General features: G+C 50.2%; 2 protein-coding genes and 1 long non-coding RNA gene across 5 annotated transcripts; 2 read left to right on the forward strand and 1 right to left on the reverse strand.

Annotated features, from left to right (window-relative positions):
- Positions 1–208: 208 nt before the first annotated feature.
- Positions 209–885, forward strand: LOC123115509 (uncharacterized). 2 transcript variants are annotated; one of them, XR_006456640.1, is made up of 2 exons: positions 209–468; positions 576–885. It is a non-coding gene; the product is annotated as an uncharacterized lncRNA (long non-coding RNA). The 2 variants fall into 2 exon arrangements; XR_006456639.1 differs by having other exon boundaries at positions 211–468; positions 573–885.
- Positions 886–10,071: 9,186 nt separating this feature from the next.
- Positions 10,072–16,030, reverse strand: LOC123110193 (probable serine/threonine protein kinase IRE). 2 transcript variants are annotated; one of them, XM_044530665.1, is made up of 17 exons: positions 15,866–16,030; positions 14,379–15,767; positions 14,170–14,292; positions 13,880–14,052; positions 13,492–13,732; positions 13,038–13,130; positions 12,829–12,969; positions 12,638–12,730; positions 12,258–12,462; positions 12,058–12,143; positions 11,603–11,691; positions 11,451–11,502; positions 11,315–11,371; positions 11,047–11,223; positions 10,864–10,941; positions 10,656–10,786; positions 10,072–10,548 (listed from the first exon to the last, which is right to left on the reverse strand). In XM_044530665.1, exons 1-16 carry the CDS (start codon positions 15,869–15,871, stop codon positions 10,706–10,708), a joined length of 3,084 nt encoding a protein of 1,027 aa, XP_044386600.1. In that variant the 5' UTR covers positions 15,872–16,030; the 3' UTR covers positions 10,072–10,548; positions 10,656–10,705. The 2 variants fall into 2 exon arrangements, with proteins under 2 accessions (XP_044386600.1, XP_044386601.1); XM_044530666.1 differs by lacking the exons at positions 10,072–10,548; positions 10,656–10,786; positions 10,864–10,941 and having other exon boundaries at positions 11,055–11,223; positions 11,315–11,376.
- Positions 16,031–16,228: 198 nt separating this feature from the next.
- On the forward strand, positions 16,229–17,380 carry LOC123115510 (uncharacterized). Its single transcript, XM_044536654.1, has one exon. The coding sequence runs from the start codon at positions 16,507–16,509 to the stop codon at positions 17,128–17,130; it is 624 nt and encodes a 207-aa protein (XP_044392589.1). The 5' UTR covers positions 16,229–16,506; the 3' UTR covers positions 17,131–17,380.
- Positions 17,381–25,413: the final 8,033 nt, after the last annotated feature.

Here is a 25,413-nt window from a genome sequence, read left to right on the forward strand (position 1 = left end):
GAAAAAAGCGGGAGCAGAACACCAAAGAACACCTTTCCGAAGGCGTTGGGCTTTTTCTCGAAGCCGCGTCGCCGCAAGCGGGTTGTGTCCGTCCGCACACCAGGTGCAGCCGTGCTTTTCATGTGATAGTAGGAGACGGCACGCACGCGCGCCTGTCTCGTGCCTCACCCGCCGCCGTCGCGCGTCGTCTTCTCCTCCCTCGTCTCCCGTTCGACATGTTAAACAGAGCTGCCTCTGCTGTCTCTCCCCCCACTTCGTTCCACATCCACCCAGACCCGGGTAAAACAGAGGCAGGCAGCACCGAGCACGAGCTAGCTAGCTAGCAGCTTGCATCCATGGCGGACCGGAGCAACATGGGCGGCAGCCTTGGGATGCTAGCCGCGGTCGCCGTGGTGTCGACCGGCATCATCCTGGCATCGTACCACCTCCACCGCCGCCTCGTCGCCGACCTCCAGACGGGCATCACCGGTGAGCTATGCGTGTTCTTCTGTCGCTAGTTAGCAGCATTAGTACGAGCATGTGTAAGATTGCTGACTGTCCTTGACCCCTGGGTGCAACACAACTGATGCCAGCAGAGCAACGGCGGCAGAGGAGGACGGCGAAGAAGAAGAAGAAGGTGCGGTTCGCGGACGAGGTGATGGTGGCGGATCCCTTGTCGGCCCTCCGAGAGTACCGCCGTCGACGGAGGGCCGCGGCCAATGGCCCCATTCGGCCGGCGCTGCGTAAGGCCTAGCTACTCGGCCTTTTTGCAATCAGCTTCAGTGAATAAATCAGCAGCTACTCCTATAAGAGAAGGCAGTACTACTAAATAAAGCTGCGTTTTCCCTAAACATTGCTATTACCATCCTTGGGTTATAATAATTGAGTTGTTTAATTTTTGAAGCATCTATCTGGTTGCGCGTGTTTGAGACGTGCTCCATCAATTAGTTAGTCCGCGCACGTGGAGAACCAGCAGCGAGAGAATGAGGTGCACGTAATAGAGTAGGAGTGTTTGAGAATGGAGGATGCTTGGGGACTCCATCCTTTATTTTTAGAAATGGAGGATGCTTGGAGACTCCATCATCCTGAGATAACTGTTAGCGAATCTTCAGCAGAGTCGTCATATGGGACAAGGTTTTCGATCTTGGTTGAAAAAATTTCTCGTGGGGCATCGAGTTTTTTGGTTACCGCGGTAACTGAAACATATGGGACGGTTACCCGATGAAATTTTTGAATGAAATTTGAATCCGGGTAGAATTCATCGATCAATCAGATTTATTTAAATTTAAAATTTTGAGATTTTTTGCTCGGTAAGGCGATTTCTCGTGGGGCATAGTTTTAAAAAGCGGACCGGAAAAAACCAAAACCAACAATCCCGATGGTTTTTTAAGCACAGTGTACTGTTCGACCAATCGAACCGGAAAAAACCGGTCGAACCGACCGGTTTTTCTAAAAACCAGTGAACAGGGTGGTTCACAGAAAATCTGACAGTTCGATGCCGTTTCCTGAAAAGCCCCTCGATTGACTTGTTTTTGTATAAACAAGCTGGGGTAGAATCGAAAAAGGAAGAAAACCCCACTTTTGGTAGGGTTTCGGCCGAATTGGGAGCATTTATCTCAATTTTGTCCACAAACAAACAATATCGGGTACACCCGTCCCATCTGGCGCCACCCTTGTCGAGCGTCGTGGTGCGGCAACGCTGCCTCTCCCTTGCCGCTCCGCGTGGCAGCACCAGGCCACCAGCCCGTGGTGCCACTCTCGCGTCCTACTGTCCTATGCCATCTCTGTTCACAGCTGGGGAGTGGGGACGCCGCCGCCTGGTCGGGCTGGCCCTTCCATCTCCGATCTCCCTTCACTCTAGTCAAATTGACCAGGCCTCCCTCTGGTTGCCTCTCTCCGTTCCATAGTCGTCCAGTCCAAGAGCGGCCGAGCAGGGGGCAAGATGCCTGATGATCACTCTTGATTACACATTTTTTATAATTGATTGGCGTGTTTATTGATAAAAAGGCATTATTATATTGCTTACAAAACAAAATAGACCCGGTGAACTAGCTGTCTGACTGATAAGAACCTGAACCGATAGCATGTCGGTTCAATCACCGGTTCCGTCTTTTAAACTATGCCATGGGGTGCTTGGGTTTGCGGTTACAGCTCGGTAACCTACTTTTTTGCTCGGTGCCCAAAACCTTGATATGGGCAGTATGAAGTGAGCTCGATGTGAATTTGGAGACCGTGGCGGCTATGCATAAACTCACATTTGTCAAAAATGGTAACTTTCATATTTTCCGTACATGTATGGCCCATTTGTCATTGACTAGCACGGTTGTTCCCCCAAAAAAAATCATAACACATTTGATTCCGTCGTAGGACTTACATTGCTAGAACAACTAATAATACTTAGCTAAACTACAAACTAATTAGCTAATAGCGGCTGGATTCCTGGCAGGGCCCCGAAATGCGCCTCAACGGCGGTGTCCCATCCCGGCCACTCGTCGAGGATGGAAGTGGGGTCGGGCGCATCTTCCCAAATGGGACGGTCCCTTTCCAGTTCCTCCTGCCGCAACTACTTTTTGGCCAGATCGTACTTGGCCCATAATGGGGCGAGCGGATCTAGCATCTCGTCCTCCTTCTCATCACAAAATTGAAGATGGCCGGCGCTGCGTAAAAAGGCCTAGCTACTCGGCCTTTTTGCAATCAGCTTCAGTGAATAAATCAGCAGCTACTCCTATAAGAGAAGACAGTACTACTAAATAAAGCTGCATTTTCCCTAAACATTTACATTATTCGAGTTAATTACTACTTATTACCGTATGGGTTATAATAATTGAGTTGTTTAACTTTTAAAGCATCTGGTCGCGCGTGTGGGTGTGTTTGAGACGTGCTCCATCAATTAGTTAGTCGGCACACGTGGAGAACCAGCAGCGAGAGAATGAGGTGCACGTAGTAGAGTAGGAGTGTTTGAGAATGGAGGATGCTTGGGGACTCCATCATCCTGAGATAACTGCGAATCTTCAGCAGAGTCATCATATGGGACAAGGTTTTCCATCTTGGATGAAAAAAATTCTCATGGGGCATCGAGTTTTTTGGTTACCGCGGTAACCGAAACACATCGGCGGTTACCAGATGATTTTTTTTTGAATGAAATTTGAATCTGGGTAGAATTCATCAAAAGACCAATCAGATTTATTTAAATTTCAAATTTTGGGATTTTTTGCTTGGTAAGGCGATTTCTCATGGGGCATAGTTTTAAAAACCGGACCGGACCGTTGGTCGGACCGGAAGAAATCAGAAACGGTGATCACGATGGTTTTTTAAGCGCATCAGACTGTTTGAGCAATTGAATCAGAAAAAAACAACCAGTTTTTTCTAAAAACTAGTTAAACGGGCGATTCACAGAAAACCGGACAGTTCGATGTCGTTTCCTGAAAAGCCCCTCGATTGACTTGTTTTTGTGTGAACAAGCTGGGGGTAGAATCGGAAAAGGAACAAAACCCCACTTTTGGCAGGGTTAATTTGGGCTGAATTAGGAGCATTTATCTCAATTTTGTCCACAAACAAACAATGTCGGGTGCAGCCGTCCCCTCTGGCGCCACCCTTGTCGGGCGTCGTGGTGCGGCGACACTGCCTCTCCCTTGCCGCTCCGCGTGGCAGCACCAAGCCACCAACACGTGGTGCTACTCTCGCGTCCTACCGTCATGCGCCATCTCTGTTGACAGCTGGGGAGTGGGGACGCCGCCGCCTGGTCGGACTGGCCCTTCCAACTCCGGTCTCCCTGTACTCTAGTCAAATCAACCAGGCCTCCCTCCGGTTGCCTCTCTCCGTTCCATAGTCCAGTCCAACAGCGGCCGAGCAGGGGTACCAGGATGCCTGATGATCACTCTCGATTACACATTGATTGGTGTGTTTATTGATAAAAAAAAGTCATTATTATATTGCTTAAAAACAACAATCGACTCGGTGAACTAGCGGTCCGACCGGTAAGAACCTGAACCGATAGCATGTTGGTTCGATCACCGATTCCGTTTTTTAAACTATGTCATGGGGTGCTGGGATTTGCGGATACAGCTCGGTAACCTACTTTTTTGCTCGGTACCGAAAACCTTGATATGGGCAGTATGAACTGAGCTCGATGTGAATTTGGAGACCGTGGCGGTTGTGCGTAAACTCACATTTGTCAAAAATGGCAACTTTTATATTTTTCGTACATGTATGGCCCATCTGTCATTGACTAGAACGGTTGTTCCCAAAATAATAAAAAATCATAACACATTTGATTCAGACTTTAGTTCGCTTTCATTCCTAATATTTTCGAACGGAAAATTGACCGCGGTGGGACTTACATTGCGAGAACAACTAATAATACTTAGCTAAACTACAAACTAATTAGCTAATAGCGGCTGGATTCCTGGCAGGGCCCGGAAATGCGCCTCAGTGACCATGTCCCAGCATGGCCACTCGTCGATGATGGAAATGGGGTCGGGCGCATCTTCCCAAATGGGATGGTCCCTTTCCAGTTCCTCCTGCCGCAACTACTTTTTGGCTAGATCATACTTGGCCCACAAATGGGCAAGTGGATCTAGCTTCTCGTCCTCCTTCTCATCACAAAATTGAAGATGAGGGGAAGCTCCAATGGTTATGCCATTGACGAGAAAGTGTATGGTGGATTGAAGGTGGGCAAAGTATATAGAACTTGTTTAAGTTTGACAAAGTATATAGAACAATATATTAACATCTGAAACATCTAATTAGTCTCATGAGATTGTTTACGAAATATATGTTTGTACTACGTGTATATCTTAACACATTTTTCTGTAAAGTTGGTTAAATCTAAGCCAATCTAATTTAGGACAAATGTTTTGAAAGGGAGTGTTAGACTGTATTTACATATAGCTTCTGTATATGTCTTGTATATTGTATCGTACACCTTAGTGTACCCCTTATATATATATGAGATAGCCACACCCTTAACGGGTGTCGTGCAGTTTCCCAAAACCTTGTGTTTAACATGGTATCAACCCTAACCGGTCCAATGAATTCCGCTGCCGCCGCCGCGACCGCATCCACATCCGCCGCCGTCGCGCCGGCTCCTGCCACGGTGCCTGCGTCGCCGTTCCTCTCTTCGCGCCCCCTCGCCTCGGTCTACTCCGGCCAGGCTTCGATGGTGGTGGCTGCGTCCGATCCGCCGCCGCCCCCTTCCCCGATCGCGCCATCGCGGGCCTGGGGCACTTCGTACCCCGACCCGGCGGCTCCCTGGAGGGGATCGGTGCCCTACGGGGCCCCTCCTCCACCGCACGCTGGGCTCTACGGGGCTCCTTCTCCTTCGACTGCAGGGCCCTACGGGGCCCCTTCTGCGGCTACTGCGACCAACGCCGTCGCCTCCTACGGATCGCCGTACCCGGCTGCTGCGGCCACAGCGCCCTACATCGCTGCTGCCCCGCAGCCCTACGGCGCCGCCAACAGCGGGTCGACCCGGGCGCCGGCTGTGCCCTACGGGGCCCCTTCTCCGCCGCTGCCCTATGGTGGATATTATCCACCACCGATGGCCGTGTCGCACCCTGGAGCTTCTGCACCGTCCTCGACGCCGGGCCTTGGTGCATCTGCTGGATCATCCCACCTGGCCTACTACACGTCGCCTCCCGTGGCTGATCATGCCACGGCCGTTGCACCGTTCTACTTCGCGCATCTCATCCCGGTGAAGCTTACGACAGATAACTATCTGTCCTGGCGTGCACAGGTGCTGCCGCTTCTCCGCAGTCGCTATCTGGAGGGCTATGTTGACGGTTCCCTGCCATGTCCTCCACCGCATCATCCGGCGTATTATGCATGGGTTGCTCAGGATCAGGCCATCCTCTCCGCGATCCAGTCGTCGCTCACCGAGGGGGTGTCCTCCTTGGTTCTCTTCGCTGCCACGTCTCAGGAGGCGTGGTCTGCTCTTCACACGAGCTTCGCATCTCAGCAGCATGCGCGCGCTCACACTATTCGTACGGAGCTGGGGGAGACCAAGCTCCTTGACCTCAGCATCACCGACTACTTTGGCAAGATGACGCATCTCGCCGATACCTTGGCCTCCATTGGCCAGCCGCTTCGTAAGGAGGACTTCACCACCTTCGTCATGAACGGACTGGATGACGACTATGATAACCTTGCTGAAAATATCAATGGTCGTGACACTCCGCTTGAACCTCGTGAGCTCTACGCCCGCCTCCTAGCCACGGAACAGCGCATCAAGTCCCGTCGTGCTAACCCGAGTTTTCTTGCTGCCAATGCTGCCACGCGTGGCAAAGGGAAGCCCTTCAAATCACCCACCGACGGCAAGTCAGTGCCTTCGACTCCACAGACTCAGCGGCCGCCTGCCGCCGCTGCCATGCCTACGACCGGGGGTGGTCGGTGTGCCTGCTGCCCCTCTTGTGGTGTTCAGCTCCCCTGTCAGCTGTGCAATATTCTAGATCACATCGCCTCCCGCTGTCATCGCCGCTTCAAGCAGGACTTCCTCGGCATCGGCAACAATGGCAAAGGCAACGAGAAGCAGGCTGCCTTGGCCACTCATGAGCCTGCTCGCCAAGCAGGCCACACTCCATCATATCCCATCGACCCAACTTGGTACATGGATACAGGCGCTACGAATCATTTGACAGGCGAGATGGGCAAACTCTCCATGCAGGAACCGTACCGTGGACATGATCAGATTCACACCGCCAATGGAGCAGGTATGCACATATCACATGTTGGTCAGGCCTCTCTCTTAACTTGCACACAAAAATCTCTTCATCTCCGTAATGTTCTTAGAGTTCCTTCCGCTACTCGTAGCTTATTGTCTGTTCCTCAACTTACTCGTGATAACAATGTTTTCACTGAGTTTCATCCTTTTCATTTTTTTATCAAGGATCGGGCCACGAGGGACGTTCTGCTTAGAGGTCGCCTGCGTGATGGACTTTATGCACTTGATCTACCATCTGCTCCTCGAGCGTTCAGCGGTGTCCGTGTTTCGCCCACTCATTGGCATGCACGGCTTGGTCATCCTGCAACTCCCATAGTTCGTAGTATTCTACATCGCCATAATCTTCCCATTGTGTCCAATAAAAATGCTGCCACAGTCTGTGATGCCTGTCAGCAAGGCAAGAGTCATCAGCTTTCGTTTTCAGATTCGAGTCGTGTCGTTAAAACTCCACTTGAGCTTATTTTTTCTGATGTATGGGGGCATGCCCAAACTTCTGTGAGTGGTCATAATTATTATGTCAGTTTTATTGATGCTTATAGTCGATTCACATGGCTTTACCTTATCAAGCGTAAATCTGATGTGTTTGATGTGTTTCTCCAATTTCAAGCTCACGTTGAGCGTCTTCTCAAACATAAGATTATCCATGTCCAGACCGATTGGGGGGGTGAGTATCACAACCTCAATTCCTTTTTTAATAAGCTTGGAATTTCACATCGCGTGTCTTGTCCTCATACACATCAGCAGAATGGCACGGCTGAACGTAAGCATCGTCACATTGTTGAAACTGGTCTCACTTTACTTGCCCATGCATCGGTACCCTTTAGGTTTTGGAGTGATGCATTTTCCACTGCATGTTTTCTCATAAATAGGCTTCCCACACGACTCCTTGGAATGAAAACACCGCTTGAACTGCTGCTTAATGAGTCTCCAGATTATACCTTTCTCAAAGTTTTTGGTTGTGCTTGCTGGCCTCATCTTCGTCCATATAATAAGCGCAAGCTTGAGTTTCGATCCAAACTTTGTGTTTTTCTTGGGTATAGCTCTCTTCATAAAGGATACAAGTGTCTCCACATTCCGTCTAATCGTGTCTACATCTCGCGTGATGTTGTGTTTGATGAGAATGTATTCCCGTTCTCGTCTTTCTCCATAACTCCTGCACCTCCGGTTCCATCTTCATCTACCACTTCTCCCCTGCCTGCTCAATTTGTTGATGTTGCATACTCTCCTGCGTTGTTGCCTAATCATGCTGCAGGTACAGGTCGTGGAGCTCGTCTTGAGTTACTGGATGAACAGGAGGAGCCGTCGGGTGCACCTGGCTTGGTGCCTGGTGCCATGCATGCGCCATGCATGCCTCCCGCGCGACCGGGGTCGGCAGCCCCGGCCTCACCCGCGCGACCGGAGTCGGCTGCCGCACCAGCTCTTCCCAGGCTGGACTCGCCTGGGCCTCAAGGTGTCGCCCCCGACTCTCCTGGGCTGGCCTCAAATGGGCCGGCCATGGATGGCGTGGAGCAGCCGGCCTCCCCTGGGGAGGAGTCGCCTGGGCTGGTCTCCCCTGGACCAGCCTCGCCTGGGCCGGGATCGCCTGGGATGGTGTCGCCCGCCTCCATACCGTCGTCTGGCCCTGCCTCGTCACTGCCTTCGTCGCCTGATGCCTCGCCGGTCTCTCTGGTTCCGTCACGACCGGCTGCTGCTGCTCAGAGGCCAAACACGCGCAGCAGGTCTGGCATTTTCTGTCCCAAGCAACGGAAAGATGGGACGGTGGCGTGGCTTGCAGCATGTGTTGCTCATCTCAAGGAAGATCCTTCGGCTGAACCGCGTCATTTTCAGGCTGCCCTTGGGATCCCTCATTGGCGACAGGCTATGGAACAAGAGTTTCAAGCGTTATTGACAAATGGTACATGGCAACTTGTTCCTCCGGTCTCTGGTGTTAATGTCATTGACTCCAAGTGGGTCTTCAAAATTAAAAGGCATGCTGATGGTTCTATTGAACGCTATAAGGCACGGTTAGTGGCGAAAGGGTTCAAACAACGGTATGGTCTTGACTATGAGGATACATATAGTCCGGTGATCAAACCAACGACTATCCGACTTCTGTTATCCTTGGCTGTTACTCGAGGCTGGTTTCTTCGCCAGCTGGACGTTCAGAATGCTTTTTTGCATGGAGTTCTGGATGAGGAGGTTTACATGCGTCAGCCACCAGGATTTGTGGATTCTGCTCGCCCTCATCATCTGTGCCGTTGTATCGTACACCTTGGTGTACCCCTTATATATATGAGATAGCCACACCCTTAACGGGTGTCGTGCAGTTTCCCAAAACCTTGTGTTTAACAGGGAGGAAGTTCATGGCTAAACTAGATTCATAGCACTGCTAAAACGGGCCACACCAACAAAGCAGACCAAATATAGCACACCAGTCGCATCCACGAGCGGATGACCCCGACTTGCCACCTAAGGGCATCTTCAATAGTTTGTTTATTACTCCCTCTATTATATACACGGTCACAAACTCAGAGCTACCAATAGTGTCACAGCCAGACGCCGGGCAGCCGGGGCCTTGGCGCGGGGCGTGGCAGCTAGTTTCTTTGTTGACTGTAGATGGAATAACGTTGTTTTGCATGTTGAGTACTGAGCGCTGAGGTTGGCCCAAGACGTGGTGCTTGGATGGGTACGCCACAGGCTACGAAGGTAAAATTTAATGCCTGCTTTGCAAGCTAGCTTTTTTTTCGTTTAGTCGGATCATTAATACGCGTAAAAATAGTAGATAATTAAGTGGAGGAAGTAGCTAAATGTCATTATGACTGCATACATGCAAGTATTAAACAGATTGCTAGTACTAGGAGATATCATTGATTTTTGCATCTATTATTGTTGGTGGCCTTGTATAGATGAAAAATATATATTTCATAGTGGTCCTGTATAAGTAAATGGATGGAGTATTAGCTTGTCTGTAAAATTTGACGTGTCATCAACCAACAACTTATCGTATAACCATTCTAACAGGTTGTATATAGTTTGTCCAATAAAAGGTGAGATAATAAATAAGACGTTCTCTTATTTTACATTGGAGTTTGTCAATGGTGTAGGTTCATGACTTCAACCTTGCCCTCTCTCTTCTTTTTTTTATGACATATTAAAAAAATCTATGTGGCAGTCTACCAAGCATACAACCATGGGAGATGTCCTAAGGCGCCAAACTATGACCGTCACCCCTGCCAACATTAAAGTAAGAAGACAGGTTCGATAATAAGTGGATCTGGGTCGCTCCGGTAGGAAGATGACGACCACACCTGTCCCACCCCGCCACCAGCCCCAGACCGACCACGCCAATGTTGACCCCACGACGCCATGAAAACATGCAACCATTATCGGTGCATCCAAGACAACGCCTCCAAGAGGATAATTTTCACACGTGAAAAAAAAAGTGATCAATGTGCACAGATCGAACCTGTGCAACATGTTTCACTATTGACCCAAACACTGTACAACACAAACAGCTAGGTTTGCCATGATGGATTCTGTAGGCTCCCAGGGAGAGATCTATGGTTCCTGTCTAGTATCTCAAATGTTCCATACAACCTCTTTGTACAATCAGCAACGGCAAGAGATGGCACTTCACACTGGATACCAATACCTATGGAAAATGGCACGAACCCTGAGCAAACACTGCCTAACTTATCTGACACCCGCCGTCCCTTCTTCAGCGGCGCATATGCAGGTTAAAGTGCTTGTTTGGCTGGTCGATCCTCATAAAGTTCTAGAGGAAACCCGCGCAGGTTCATGTCTTCGATCGTTACACACTTGCTATCATATCACTCAGCTGCTACCACCGGTGGCCGAGGAAGTTCCGTTGCCTTCATGACAAGCAAAACCAGGGGCAGTAGAATCAGGTTTGTGCTGCTGGATGCAATCTTACTTTTTGTACACCTGATCAAGCAAGAGTAAGATGATGTCAGCTTACCGGTGAGATGCTGGTCATGTTGCTGAGGGAATTGGTCTGTCCTGGTGGTCTCAGGATCTTGAAGATTGCAAAGGATCTTCGTTATGCTTCGTCATCAGATCATAATTCATCGATGCTAGCTGGGAAATGTTCTGGTTGCAATAGAGGGGAAGATGTTAACTCACCAAGGACAAGATTCAAAGATTGTGGCAAGGATAGGGCTGGTTACCTTGAATGAGAAGTTGCTGAAAGAATATTTCACCGACAGAGGAGGACCGAACTCTTCCATGCTACCACATTCATCTCCCTGATAATGATTATAGTAGAAATTGAAAATGTGAGGGGACTGCTGTAAAATAATTTGGATTACTCTTATAAAAACGGGAAGTTAAGAGGGATTAATCTGTTATACATCTTCTCCGTAGTCGCAACTACGTGGACTGCTGCCACAACTCATGCTACTAGTCTCACTTCTGTCGTCGTACTCATTGGGGGCTGTAGTGACATGCTCATCAGCAGCACCCCACGCATGACGGCAGGCAAAGTAACTTGTATCATATTCATCGTCTGTACAGGGAATAAACACGGCCTACAAAAAAGAACATGATTATGGGACTTCAATTCGAGGCAGTATTTTAGTTGCCTGATATTTTGGACTCTGCATTAGCTTAGCTCCTAACCTGCTGTCTAGCAATCATATCCCAATTGATGCCCTTAAAGAACGGATGAGCCTTTACCTGCTCTAATAGCATATTTCAGTTAGCGTGGTTACGTAATATGCGAAATTTCAAAAAAGAGAAATAAGGAAAAGAGTACCTCTCCAGCACCAGTCGCACCTAATCTTTGTACCGGGTTCTCAATTAGCAACCTAGCATGAAAACAAAATGAGTTGAAATCAATTTTAGCTTGGAGATCTATTCTACTCAGCACATATAACTGTAGATTAGAAACAATATTTTTTGACTCACTTGTCAATCAAGTCATATGCTTCGGAGCTCAGTTCCTGTGGTACTTGTGGCCAAGGTATTTCCCGGTTCATTATGTTGTCAAATATTATCTGCAAGCAACCAATATCATTAATATAGCTGCTGAAAAAACATTCAGAAAGATTATAGCACGGTGGTCCATTCAGAATATTATCTGTAAGCAACCAATATTGTTGCTGATCGTTTACATTGTTTATTTACTTTACATTTACCGAAAATAGATATAGGTAAGCATTGGTCCACAAGAGTAAATAAATAGCAAATCATTTCGACCAGTCTTCCTCCTTTCAGGAAATTAATTAATTAATCACCATTCCGTAGTTTAATAACTGTTCTGAACAACAACATTACTTAGCTATCAGTTCTAAGTTTTGTGGCTCCAACAGAAAAGAAGTGTATGCTATTAGGATCAATAAATCAAGCCTACATAATACTACCTGTGGATGCTCAGCATTGAATGGAGGAATTCCTACAAGAATCTCGAAGAGAATAACACCAACCGACCACCAATCCGCAGTTGGACCTGCATGAAGAAATAGATAACCAGGGTATTTGCAGTGTTCCACATAGGTTAATAGAAGTGATCAATTCAACACTTTTTAAGTCAAAACATGTTCCACATAAGAAGCATACATACCATGGCTCATCCCTAGTAGTATCTCCGGGGCCAAATAGTCAGGAGTGCCCACAGCTGTCTGCTTTTGCCTCTGCTGTCGTTTGTGTGCACGTTGTTCTGCATCTGTTGGTTGATTGTCACCCACTAGAGCACTGCTGACATCTGGACCAGATAAATCATCGGTGCTATTTATAAGACCAACCTTTGATAGCCCAAAGTCAGTCAACTGCATGGAAAGGGGGGGAAGTCCAAATCATTCTGCAGCACAACATAACTTAAGACTACAAAGTAGAGCCTTTGTTTACTTGGATAATTTAATGATCATTTCATAAAGAAATCTCAAAACACAAAGGGAAACATGTATTATACGAACATAAATGATAGAAGTACCGAGACTTAACCTTTATATGGCCATCACGGGAGATTAACAAGTTGTCGGGCTTCAAATCACGGTGAATCACATTCAAAGAATGCAGATACTCCAATGCAAGAACCTAAAGGTAGAATGAAATTTCTATTGTTCATCATTTCAAATAACAATAAAATCTGAGGTGGGGTCACCAATACTGTGAGACAGGGCATTGTAACTTACCAGTTCTGCTATATATGTCCTTGCCATATCTTCATCCAAACAACCTAAGCCTCTCAAGAGGGAATAGAGATCTCCTCCATTCAAGTACTCCATAACAAGATAAAGGTTTTCCCTACATGTGAAGGAGTAGAAAAATCGAACCTGTCCATTACAGATGGAAGTTAAGTGAAGTCCAGAATGACACCATGCTGAACATTCAACTTACGTACCACAAATGGGTTACGAGCTGATATTAAGATGTCACGCTCCGCCAAGATGCTTTCAACTGCATTCTTGCGGATCATATCAGCTTTCTTCAGCACCTGCGTTCGTGATGATACCATCAAGATTTAGGACTAATGATTAAAACTCACCATTGGAGCTAGCAATGCACATTTTGTGCAAGCAAAGCTAGCAATGCAAATCATGTATGGTTCTTAACTTTTATTTATTTTGAAAAGTTCTCTAATTCTCCTGAGCAAGTCATCCATTTAATATCATCATTACTAGTACACAATGAAATAAAGAAATAAAAAATGCTATAAGGAGATTGGAATATTTTTTTACGGAACCTTCTGGGAAATGAACAAACCAAAGCCCAGATAAATTCTTCAATGTTCAGTATAAAGGAGCTAACACATTGTGAAGGAATTAGCATATGGAGGCTGGCATTCTGCTCATTACCTTGATGGCAAAAAGGTCTCCTGTTACCCTTTTCTTTGCAAGAAATACACGCCCAAATGCACCACGGCTGATTGGCTTTATAATTTCGAAGTCCTCAATTGAGGTACGGTCCTTAAATTTCCCATTTAGCTGGCTTGTTCTTGAGCTTACACTATTCTCCAGAGGACCATCTTCATCTATTGGACCTAAAGATTCGGTGCTCATATCATCTATTTGTCCGCATAATTGCATAAATTTCTCCCTGAGAGCTCACAATGTTAATAAGAGAGTCAGGATAATATTTCAGGTATGTGCAACTAGAGTCACAGAAGTGCAGTTATGACAATGATAAATGAATCAGAAGTATTAAGTGGCACAAAGATGCATTGAAAACAGTCAATATACTTACTGTAGTAACTTGGCTATCCTTCTTCCAAAAGTCTCCACAACAAGGGCATCCACATTCCTCGTGTCAATAACAGCATTCAGATCTTCAAGGTAAGAGCTCAAGTCCTCCAGTGAGTTGTACTCTGAACTTTTTATGCTCTCAATGCCTCTAGCTATAGTCAGTAAACTTTCGACCTGCCAAAGGGTAGTATATTGGAAGTTTGGGCCATCAAAGAAGCTTAGTTTATTATAGCCTCTAAATAAAATCAAACAAATAAAACTTGAACGAAGAGTAAAGAAGGATTAACAAACCTGCTGAAAACTCTCTAGTTCGACAAATGCCTTGTGTTTAGTCAGCTGTGATTCTTCGTGGCTAGTTCTTGGTGTCAATAATGGTGACTGCGACAAGTTTCCTGATGCAGGTGTCAGTGCTCCCTGGCAATTTCATTGACATGATGTCAGCATCAACTACGATCAAGTCAGAAGAACTTTAATTGTTTGAAACAAGAGACGCAACTAACTTCTGAAAACAGTTCTGATGATGGCACTGTCAACAGATGAGACAAATCGTTATCATGATCCATGGATCCATCGGGTTCTTCTGTTAAACTCGATGTGCTAGCTCTTGTGTTCTCAGGATGATGAAATTCCGCATCATGTGGGCTCTTTGCGTCAAAGCAAGCAAGCACCCTCTCAAGCACCTCGGCAACCCTTTGTAGCCGCTTGTCAATACTCAAGCCCTTGGAATCACACCGATCAGCAAGTGTGCATGCTATGAAATGGCCTTCTGCACAAGACATCGGGATCTCAAAATCGCAGATCCTGCATATCATCCTTGGCTTTCCATCAACGATTATTTGTTGGGCCCCTGGGTACTCTGGTGAAATCTCGATCTTGACTGCTGAGTCCCCAAGAGAAGCCAGGCCGTCCGGATGAATGCTAGCTGCGTCAATCCTCTCAACAATCTCATCCACGTCGACCTTGTTCCTGGTTATTGCCTTCTTTGTTGGGGTGATCTTGTCCTCCTTTGCCTCCGCGTTCTTATGGCGAGCAGGAGACGGCAGCTTCTTCCAAGACGATATCTTGCCACTGCTGCCGCTGCCGGGAGAATCACCGGCATCTCCCAGGAAGTGCCGCCCCGCGAAGTCCAGGGTAAGGTGCTTGTGCTCCAGCATCCTCCTCCTGATGAGCCTCTCCTTAAGCTCGGTCAAGCTGGAGGTGCTCCTGCGGCCTAGCTCCGTGGAGCCGCCGTTGGCAGAGTGCAATGGGTAGAGCCCCAGGTCGCTGAGCTGGTGCAGGCCGAGCACGTGCTGGTGCTTGCCGTCGACGTCGCCGCAGTAGCCGCTGAGCTCCTTGCGGAACTGCAGGAGCCGCGTGCAGCGGGTGAGGATGAAGAGGATGCGCGTGTGCGCCTGCTTGAGCGCCCCACCTGCTGTGGTGAGCTCCTGGCGGCGGTCGTCGAGGGCCTGGACGATGCCCTCGCACTTGACCCAGAACTCCTCAGGGCTCATCTCGGCGCACTTCTGCGTGACGACGAGCAGGTCCTCGAGCGTGACGCGCCAGTACTGTTGGTCCTCCTCGTCAGCCGTGGCCCGCTCGAGGAGGCCAACGAGGTCCCCCGCGAAGACGCCGAGCTCGCAGTCCACCTCCTCCTTGAGCCTGATGAACTTGCTCTTGACGGCGCCGATGAACTCGTCTTCGCCACGCGGCCTGTTCCGCGCGGCCAGGTGGTGCTGGTGCCCCGCCGCGCCCCCCGGGTTGAGCTCGTGCGAGAAGCTCTTGACGTCCGGCGCCCGCTTCCGGCGCCCGCTCGTCGCCCGCAGGATCGCCCGGAACCGCGGCGAGTCCATCTCCCTCCCTCCCGCCGCGCTCACCGTCGCCCTCCGCGCCTGTCCACCAACGCTGTCCTTCTGCACGCACCGCCGTCAGCCACGCATTACAGCAAACACAACGCCGGCATCGCTCACACACCGACCAATCTACGAACCCGCCATCGATCAAGCCTTACCTCCATGATCTCACACCACCGCGCGCTCGTGGGGTCAAAGGGCCTATGCGATCCGGGGAGGATGCTCCGTCGTCGTCGTCGCGCGCACGACCTCGCCCTCGCATTAAACTATGGCGGCAATGGATGGCGAGCCCGTCACCCGCCACGCGCGCGCGCTCTCTCCCATTTCGGGGGATGGCGAAAACCAGGACACGTGTCTTTTGGAGAAATTTATAAGTGCCGCGGGCCGCAGGGCCGCGCGTGGGCCGCGCCTAGCACCGAGCGGCGTAGCGGGCCTCTCGCCGCGAAAGCCGGGCAGAACGGAGACCCGGCCCGGGGCCCGGTTATAAAAGCCTCGCTCGCCGCATGCCGCAACCACCGCCGCGGCCTCCTCGAGCGAGCCCCAGCCCCATCTCCGATCTCCGTCTCTTCCGTCCCGTCCCGCTGCGACGTCGACGCCGGTAGCCACCACGGCCGCCCTCCGCCCCGTGCGAATATTCACGGCGATGGTGTTGCAGCGGAGACTTTGACGACGGAGCAGGCGCCACCGCCACGAACCAACAGTGGCCGCGTGCGCGCGTGTGTACACTTCTACGTGAGCGTGGGCGATCGGTTCACGTCCGTCGATCGGAGGCTGGGGCGTAGGTGTAACCGTGTAAGCAATGGCGGCCAGGGTGCACCACCACCACCACTACCCCGTGCTGGTCTCGGCAGCGGCGTCGCCTGCTAGGTCGGAGGACATGCGGCTGAGGCGGTCGCGTCCGCCTGCCAAGACAGAGGACAGGCGGCTGAGGCGGTCTCCGCCGGTGTCGCTGGAGAAGGCGCGGCGGCAGGGGCGGGCGTCGCGGGGCGGGGCTGCGGTGGCGGGGACGGCGGCAGGGACGGCAGCGGGGTGCGCGGCCGTGTGCGCCTGCTTCCCGTTCGCGGTGATTGAGCTCGCCGTCCTAGCCACCGTGCGCGCGCCCGCCGCGATGTGCCGCCGCACCATCCGCGAGCGGCGCAGCCGGCGATGCGAGGCCCGGGCCATGCGGAAGAAGGAGATGGAGGGCGTCATCCTCGGCGGGGACGCGTCGCCCAAGTCGGTGGCCGCGACCCAGGAGAAGCACGCCGCGCTGAAGGCGGAGGAGGAAGAGGAGCAGGGGTGGCGCCATTGGCCGATCAAGCCCGCGGCGGCGGCTGTGGCTGCGGCCGAGGAGCTCGCGGAGGCGGAGAAGGAGGTGTGGGAGCGCTTCTACGGCACCGGCGGCTTCGGGAGGAGCCCGTCGGAGCACGAGGAAACGTGGTGATCGCTCGCCGCGCGCCTTCTCCGGCCGGCGGTCTCGTCGGCCTAGTCGGTTTCTTGGCCTTCCTCCCTCCCTTCTTGGGCGGAGAGAAACCACTCCACTTTTCTAAATTTTGCGATTAACGTAGCGTTAGTTGCAACTCTGTTCGTGTTTCTCTTCTCCCAAATTTTGTCTAATTGGGAGGAATGAAAAGAAACCATGCTGCTAGCTTGCTTAGGAAAAATTACATAAACACGGTGCACCGTTTCCCAAATTCGGGTTCTCGCTAAATTATTTTTCATACTTGATTGATCTTTACAGCATCTCCAACAGACGCGCAAAAAAAGCCTTTACAGCGTTGAAATAATCAGTTTTCGCGCGCTCCTCAATGTTCCAGCGGCCGCTGCAAAATATAGCGCGCGCGAGCCGCTCTAGCAGGCGCTATAAAAAACGACGCGCACGTCCAGCACACGTCCAGCACAAACAACATATGACACTTCAGACAAATCCAAAAAGATTAAACACATAAAAATATATCAACAATAAATAGTTCAATTTTATTACAACTCAAACAAATAGTTTATTTTCCAATACAACAAATAGTTCAACAATACAACATCAAACATACAAATCATCATGCATTTTGTCGGCCATTCCATGCTCACCACTCGATTAGATCCTTTTGAAGATTATCATGCGTTTCGGGACGTCGAATAGCATGATAGGAGGCAACAAATCGGGCCACCGTCGTAGCCCTCCGCTGCACTCGCACGGGATGTCTCAAGAGCTCATACTGAGAGTAGTCTAAATCTTGGTCACGCTCATTCTCGATGATCATGTTATGCAAGATCACATAAGCGTGCATGATGTACCAAAGGATCTTTTGATCCCAAAATCTAGCCGGTCCTCTTATAATAGCAAATTGGGCTTGCAAAATCTCAAAAGCTCTCTCCACATCTTTCCTAGCCACCGCCTGAGCACTATGAAAATCAGGGTTTTTCTTACCTTCTGGTTTTTTCAATGGCTTCACAAATGTTTGCGCCACTTTGGGTAGATGTCATCAACAAGATATTACTCATAGTTGTATGTATGGCCACTCGCTACAAAGTGCACCCATGGCAGTTCACCATTTGCAATCTTATTCATGAGTGGTGACCGATTAACAACATTCATGTACCCAAAAAGGCTTTCGCCGTGCTTTATAAATAAAGCAAACCACCACAACAGTCAACGAGTACAACAAGGTTCACACCCACACACACAAAGAGTACCAGCAAGACAAATAGTTCGGGGTTCTGTTGAGGGCACAGCTCAACAAGCCCAAAGTAAACAAAAAACAACAACGCGGACAGGCCGCCGCACGACGAAATCTAGTCTGGCTCTAGAGGTGGCGGAGGGAGCGGTGGCGCTGATGACCCACAAGTGTTGGGGATCTATCGTAGTCCTTTCGATAAGTAAGAGTGTCGAACCCAACGAGGAGCAGAAGGAAATGATAAGCGGTTTTCAGTAAGGTTTTCTCTGCAAGCACTGAAATTCTAGGTAACAGATAGTTTTGTGATAAGATAAATTGTAACGAGTAACAAGCAATGAAAGTAAATAAAGTGCAGCAAGGTGGCCCAATCCTTTTTGTAGCAAAGGATAAGCCTGGACAATTTCTTCTAATGAGAAAAGAGCTCCCGAGGACACATGGGAATTATCGTCAAGCTAGTTTTCATCACGCTCATATGATTCGCGTTCGGTACTTTGATAATTTGATATGTGGGTGGACCGGTGCTTGGGTACTGCCCTTACTTGGACAAGCATCGCACTTATGATTAACCCCTATTGCAAGCATACGCAACTACAAAAGAAGTATTAAGGTAAACCTAACCACAACATTAAACATATGGATCCAAATCAGCCCCTTACGAAGCAACGCATAAACTAGGGTTTAAGCTTCTGTCACTCTAGCAACCCATCATCTACTTATTACTTCCCAATGCCTTCCTCTAGGCCCAAATAATGGTGAAGTGTCATGTAGTCGACGTTCACATAACACCACTAGAGGAAAGACAACATACATCTCATCAAAATATCGAACGAATACCAAATTCACATGACTACTACTAGCAAGACTTCACCCATGTCCTCGGGAACAAACGTAACTACTCACAAAGCATATTCATGTTCATAATCAGAGGAGTAATAATATGCATTAAGGATCTGAACATATGATCTTCCACCAAGTAAACCAATAAGCATCAACTACAAGGAGTAATCAACACTACTAGCAACCCACAGGTACCAATTTGTGGTTTTGGATACAAGATTGGATACAAGAGATGAACTAGGGTTTGAGAGGAAATGGTGCTGGTGAAGATGTTGATGGAGATTGACCCTCTCCCGATGGGAGGATCGTTGGTGATGATTTACCCCTCCCGGAGGGAAGTGTCCCCGGCAGAACAGCTCTGCCGGAGCTCTAGATTGGTTCCGCCAAGGTTCCGCCTCGTGGCGGCGAAGTTTCCTCCCATAAGCTTGCCCATGATTTTTTTCAGGGTAAAAGCCTTCATATAGCGGAAGGTGGACACCGGAGGGCCACCAGGGGGCCCAGGAGACAGGGGGCGCGCCCAGTAGGGGTGGGCGCGCCCCCCACCCTCCTGGCCAGGGTGTGGGCCCCCTGAGGTGTTTCTTCTGCTCAATAATTCTTATTAATTCAAAAATTAAGTTTCATGGAGTTTCGGGTCTTCTGGAGCAGTGCAGAATAGGTTTCCAATGTTTGCTCCTTTTCCAGCCAGAATTCCAGCTATCGGCATTCCCCCTCTTCATGGTAAACCTTGTAAAATAAGAGAGAATAGCCATAAGTATTGATATATAATTTGTAATAACAGCCCATAATGCAATAAATATTGATATAAAAGCATGATGCAAAATGAACGTATCAGGCGCCAAGCGAATAGCCAATGCACGCATATCAGCAATGATGATGTTGATGGCGCCGTGATCCTGGGGGCGGCTAAGCGGCCGCCGAGCTGCAAGTAACCACACATTTTAAATATTGTGTCGGTCGCACGTTGAAGGGGAACACGTTGAATCACAAGCTTATTGCGGACCATCCACAATGTCCAGGCAAGGACCCCAATCGCCAGCCACCTAATGTGGCGGCTAGATGGGGGTGATGCCTAAACCTCGGCGAAAAGGTCCGGGAAGTTGGTGTTGCACCAACGACCGCTGACCGTCTTGCGGAGGCAACTCCGAGGAACTGGGCAGAGACGCAAGAGAAGAAGATATGGTTGGAGTCCTCAGGCGTCCCACAGGGGGGCATATCACGTCCCCGGGGCCATTACGTTTGAGCACTTCCACACCGGACGGGACGCGTCCACGGATCCACTACCACAGGAAAATCCAGATCTTGAGGGGGAGCCTGATCTCCCAGATCGCAATCAGTGGCTCAGGGGCGGGAGTGGGGACGATGGCCCGGTATAGGGATTTGGTGGAGAAGGTGCCCAAAGGCTCAAGGTGCTAGGACACGTATCATGCGGGCACGCGGTTCTCGCTCGTGGAGAGCAACGGTGTCCAGGAGCTTAAGACACGCAATCGATTCCGAGGGCCCAAATGGCCGCCTAAACGCGAGACGCCCTAAGTCAATAAGGGTCGTCTCCACGGAGACACGAGGGTCTACTGCGATAGTGAACAAGTCCAAGAAAAAGCATGCAAATCCAAGTCTCTTGATCGTCCACCGCTTCAAGTATTATAGTAGGACCCTTTTTCTGGCCGTGGAATTGTCCATGCCATGCCTTAGGATAGTTCTTCCAACTCCAATGCATGCAATCTATTGAGCCAAGCATACCTGGGAACCCGCGAGTTTTGTTCATCTCCAAAAGCCTTGCGGCGTCCTCAGCATTAGGAGCTCTCAAATAATCCGGACCAAACACTTGCACAATTCCGACTACGAAGCGCTTGGCACACATGATGGCTTGACTCTCACCCATGGCCAAGTGGTCATCAACTAGATCAGCCGGAATACCGTATGCCAACATACACAAAGCGTTTGTCACCTTTTGAAAGGTGTTATGCCCGAGTTCTCCAGCGGCATTCCTCCTTTGTTAAAAAAAACTGACCATGGCTCGCCAGTTTCTCTGCAATGTGCCTGAACAACTCAGTGCTCATCCTAAAACAGCGGCGAAAGTACAACTCAGGGTATGTGGGATTATCAACAAAATAGTGCCTCATCAATCTGTTGTCGGCATCCATCTTATCCCTCCAAATTTTCTGCCGACCCATAATCGAACCACTATGCTTTGGCTTTTTAATGATGTGCATAGCTAGGATCATTGCAACGTCCTCCTCCTCTTCAATATCAAATTCTTCTTTGGAAGAATCATATGCCCCAAAATCATGTAAAAATGTAAAGTTGAAGCAATACGTGTTGGGAACGTGGTAATTTCAAAAAAAATCCTACGATCACGCAAGATCTTGTTGGGAAACGTAGTAATTTCAAAAAAATTCCTACGCACACGCAAGATCATGGTGATGCATAGCAACGAGAAGGGAGAGTGTTGTCCACATACCCTCGTAGACCGAAAGCGGAAGCATTAGAACAACGCGGTTGATGTAGTCGTACGTCTTCATGGCCCGACCGATCAAGCACCGAAACTACGACACCTCCGAGTTCTAGCACACGTTCAGCTCGATGACGTCCCTCGAACTCCGATCCAGCCGAGTGTCGAGGGAGAGTTCCGTCAGCATGACGGCGTGGTGATGATCTTGATGTTCTACCATTGCAGGGCTTCGCCTAAGCACCGCTACAATATTATCGAGGAGGACTATGGTGGAGGGGGGCACCGCACACGAGTAAGAGATCCAAGGATCAATTGTTGTGTCTAGAGGTGCCTGTCGTGGTTCTAAGCCTGACAGTAGAGTGGGGGGTAGGTATGGAGAGGCAAGGTCCTAGCTATGGAGAGGTTGTAAACACAAGAGATGTACGAGTTCAGGCCCTTCTCGGAAGAAGTAATAGCCCTACGTCTCGGAGCCCGGAGGCGGTCGAGTGGATTATGAGTATATGAGTTACAAGGTGCCCGAACCCCTCTACCTGTGGAGGGGGGTGGCTTATATAGAGTGCGCCAGGACCCCAGCCAGCCCACGTAGGAGAGGGTTTAAGGTGAGTTAAGTCTGGGGCGTTACTGGTAACGCCCCACATAAAGTGTCTTTACTATCATAAAGCCTACTTAATTACAGGCCGTTGCAGTGCAGAGTGCCTCTTGACCTCCTGGTGGTCGAGTGAGTCTTCATGGTCGAGTCCTTCAAGTCAGTCGAGTGAGTCCCTTGTTGGTCGACTGGAAGGCGACCTCTTCTAAGGGTGCCCTTGGGCAAGGTACTTAGATCAGGTCCATGACCCTACCCTAGGTACATGACCCCATCATTAGCCCCCGAATGGATCGAGGCTTCGAGTGAGGAAGGAGTTGATGTTGTTTCCGATTAACCTTTGCACACTGGTCGTGCGTTGTTCTGGACCAAAGAATCTCTTCGTCGATAGTGAGCAACTTGTCTTCAGTCGACTCGATCCATTCTCTTCTTTCGTCGAGTGATCTTTTGGGCTTCGACGATCTCCGAGCGACGGATCGCGGGAAACCCCGCGTCTGACAGACCGATCTGCCGTTCGTGGATTCCGCGAGATGCGAAATTTGGGGACGCGCGCGAAGCGGAGCGGACCACGGCGTTCGGATGGGACGGGACATAAACGCCTCGATCTCCGCGCCGCTTTCTTCGCCACGTATCCCGTCTGCACAACTGTTCCTGGATATGATTAGATTGACCGGGCCCACCTGTCATCCACTCGGAAGGGACCTTATAAATGCGCCCGGCGAGGATTTTTGTACTGTGCCTCAGCATTCTCTCTCTCTCTGCTCCCTTCGTCCCCGTCCAGCGCGCTCGCTCTCGCCCCCGCACAACTTCCCTTCGCGCATCTCGCCGGCAACCATGGCCAAGGAGAAGACGGCGGCGCTGGAACGTGCGAAGAAGGCGTCGGCGTCGGAGAAGGCGAAGGGGAGATCTACCAGCCGCGGCGGGTCTTCGTCCAGATCCCGCCTGCCGAAGGGCTGGGTCCAAGGGGACTGGATCCAGTCGACCATCACAGAGAAAGATCTCCTCGACATGGCCAACGAGGGCTTGATCCCTCATGGAGCTGCGAGGCTTCCGGGGAAGGAGTGGCAGCCCCAGCCAGAAGAGGGTGAGTGCGTGCTCTTGGCCACCCATGTTGATCGTGGATTTTCTTTGCCGCCGAGTATTTTCTTCCGTGGCTTCTTGAACTTCTTTGGAGCGCAGCTCCACCACTTTACCCCAAATTCTATCGCCTATCTTGCCGCGTTCGTGTCTATGTGTGAGGGTTTCCTGGGCTATCGACCGCACTGGGGTTTGTTCAAGCATATATTCACGTGTCGCTCTCAGACCGTGAAGAAGGCGAGCCCAGGCGATGAAAGGACCCGAGTTGTCCAAATGTGTGGGGGTCTGGGCATCCAGGTGAGGAATAAGAGCACCTTCCCGCCCATGACCTTTCCCGAGTCAGTCAGAGGCTGGCAGTCGACCTGGTTCTACTGCCAGGACCAGTCGACGCTGGAGCAGTCGAGTGGACTCCCACAGTTTACCATGGACCGAGTGAACAAGCCCTCCTCTCTGAAGTTGATTCCGGAGGAGAAAGCTGACGTGAAGATGTTGATGGAGCGCGTGGTGCAGTTGGTTCGGGAGGGAGTGACGGGCATGGATCTCCTGGAGGTCTTCCTTAGGCGTCGCATCCAGCCCCTTCAGTTCCGGAGCCACTGCATGTGGTTGTACTGTGGGACTGAAGACGAGACTCGAGTCCATCCAGAAGCAGTCGACGATGTCACTCTGGAAAGATGGATGGTAGCCGTTACCGGAAACAAGGATAACCCACGCGGAGCCAGAAGGATTCCTCCACTCGACCACAACAGCGATCCAAACAAGGTACGCTTGCTCTGCTCTCCACTTTGTTCTTGTCACACTCATTTCTGTTTATCCTGTCGACTGGTCGATTGATTCTTGTCTTGATATCTGCTAGGCCCTCACCGAGCTGTACTCGATGCCCAATGGAGCACAAGCTTCGACTGAGGAGGGTGAGGCGAGTGGGGGCGAGAGCCAGGAAGAGGAGGAATGGGACTCGGACGTTGCAGAGGATGATGATGATGATGACGATGATGATGGTGATGAAGATGACGTTGAAGACGAGGAAGAAGAGGAGGAGGAGGTCGTACCATCGCGCTCGGAAAGGCGGTCGAAGCTTGTCCATGACCCTTCGACTGAACGTGGTAAGGGGGTTGCGACCGCCGCTCAGTCGACCAAACGCCCTCGGACCACCTCTCCAGTGCCGACTGAAAAGGCGCCGAAGCAGCCCAGGGCGGCCTCGTCGAAGCCGATCAAGCTCCTGCCGAAGATGAAGATGTCCATCCCCACCATATCAGGGTAATCGTGCTGCTTAAGTCTTCTTATTTTGTGTGAACTTTGTCTCTGGTCGACGCTGAAGTTAGTCGACTGATTCTTTGGAGTTGCAGTGCTGCTACTTCTGAGACCTCAGCCCGGGCTGATGACCATGAGATGGAGGACGCAACAACTTCAAAACTAGGTACTATATTCTTAACGCCGTTTTTAGTCGACTGACTCGCGATCTCTGATCCTGATTCTTCTCCGTAGCTCCACCCAACACTGTTATCAATGTCCCTGATGATGATGAGGATGAGGAACCGCTGAAGTGCAGAAGGAGTAGGAAAGCGTCTGCCAGCAAGGTGCCCCAGGATGTGACGGCGCCTGAGATTCTGATTGCGGAGGAAGAGAACACCACTCGACACACGGTGTCCTTCGCAGATCCATTGACGAGTGCTCAGCAGCCCTCCCTCTTCACGACGCACCACGTCCCAGAGGACCAAGCTGGCGCGGCGAAGGAGGCAATACGCCAGGCGGGAATCATGATGGAGCAGTTGAAGACCATCCGGGATGCGAGCCAGGCAGCTTATGACGCCAGTTCTGCCCTCCAAAGCAATGTTCAGGTCAGTCGACCACCGTTTGTTCTGTTGGATATGCTACCAAAAACTTTTCCTTTCCGGAATTTATAGTAGTCACCCACTGGGTGTGTCGATTAAACTCCGTGTTAGCGGGGGCACGCTGAGTGCACCCGCTGGGTGTAGTCCCCAAGGCTAAGGTCGACTGCTGGCAGTCGGCCTTAGGCTTTATGATGTCAATCTTTCTGTCAGTCGACTATGTCGACTGGATTTCACAAACCGGTGGGGGCACGCTGAGTGCACCCACTGGGTGTAGTCCCCG

Source organism: Triticum aestivum, chromosome 5B (assembly GCF_018294505.1).
Source record: "Triticum aestivum cultivar Chinese Spring chromosome 5B, IWGSC CS RefSeq v2.1, whole genome shotgun sequence".
NCBI classification, from domain to species: domain Eukaryota; kingdom Viridiplantae; phylum Streptophyta; class Magnoliopsida; order Poales; family Poaceae; genus Triticum; species Triticum aestivum.

What these genes read in the sequence shown, in the direction of transcription:
- LOC123110193 (XM_044530665.1), bottom strand. An exon ending in GCATATGACTTGATTGACAA is followed by an intron (nt 11,503 to 11,602) that starts GTGAGTCAAAAA and finishes TTTTCATGCTAG; the next exon opens with GTTGCTAATTGAGAACCCGG. An exon ending in GTGCGACTGGTGCTGGAGAG is followed by an intron (nt 11,372 to 11,450) that starts GTACTCTTTTCC and finishes CTATTAGAGCAG; the next exon opens with GTAAAGGCTCATCCGTTCTT.
- LOC123115510 (XM_044536654.1), top strand. Translation starts at nt 16,507, where the DNA reads ATGGCGGCCAGGGTGCACCACCACCACCACTACCCCGTGCTGGTCTCG.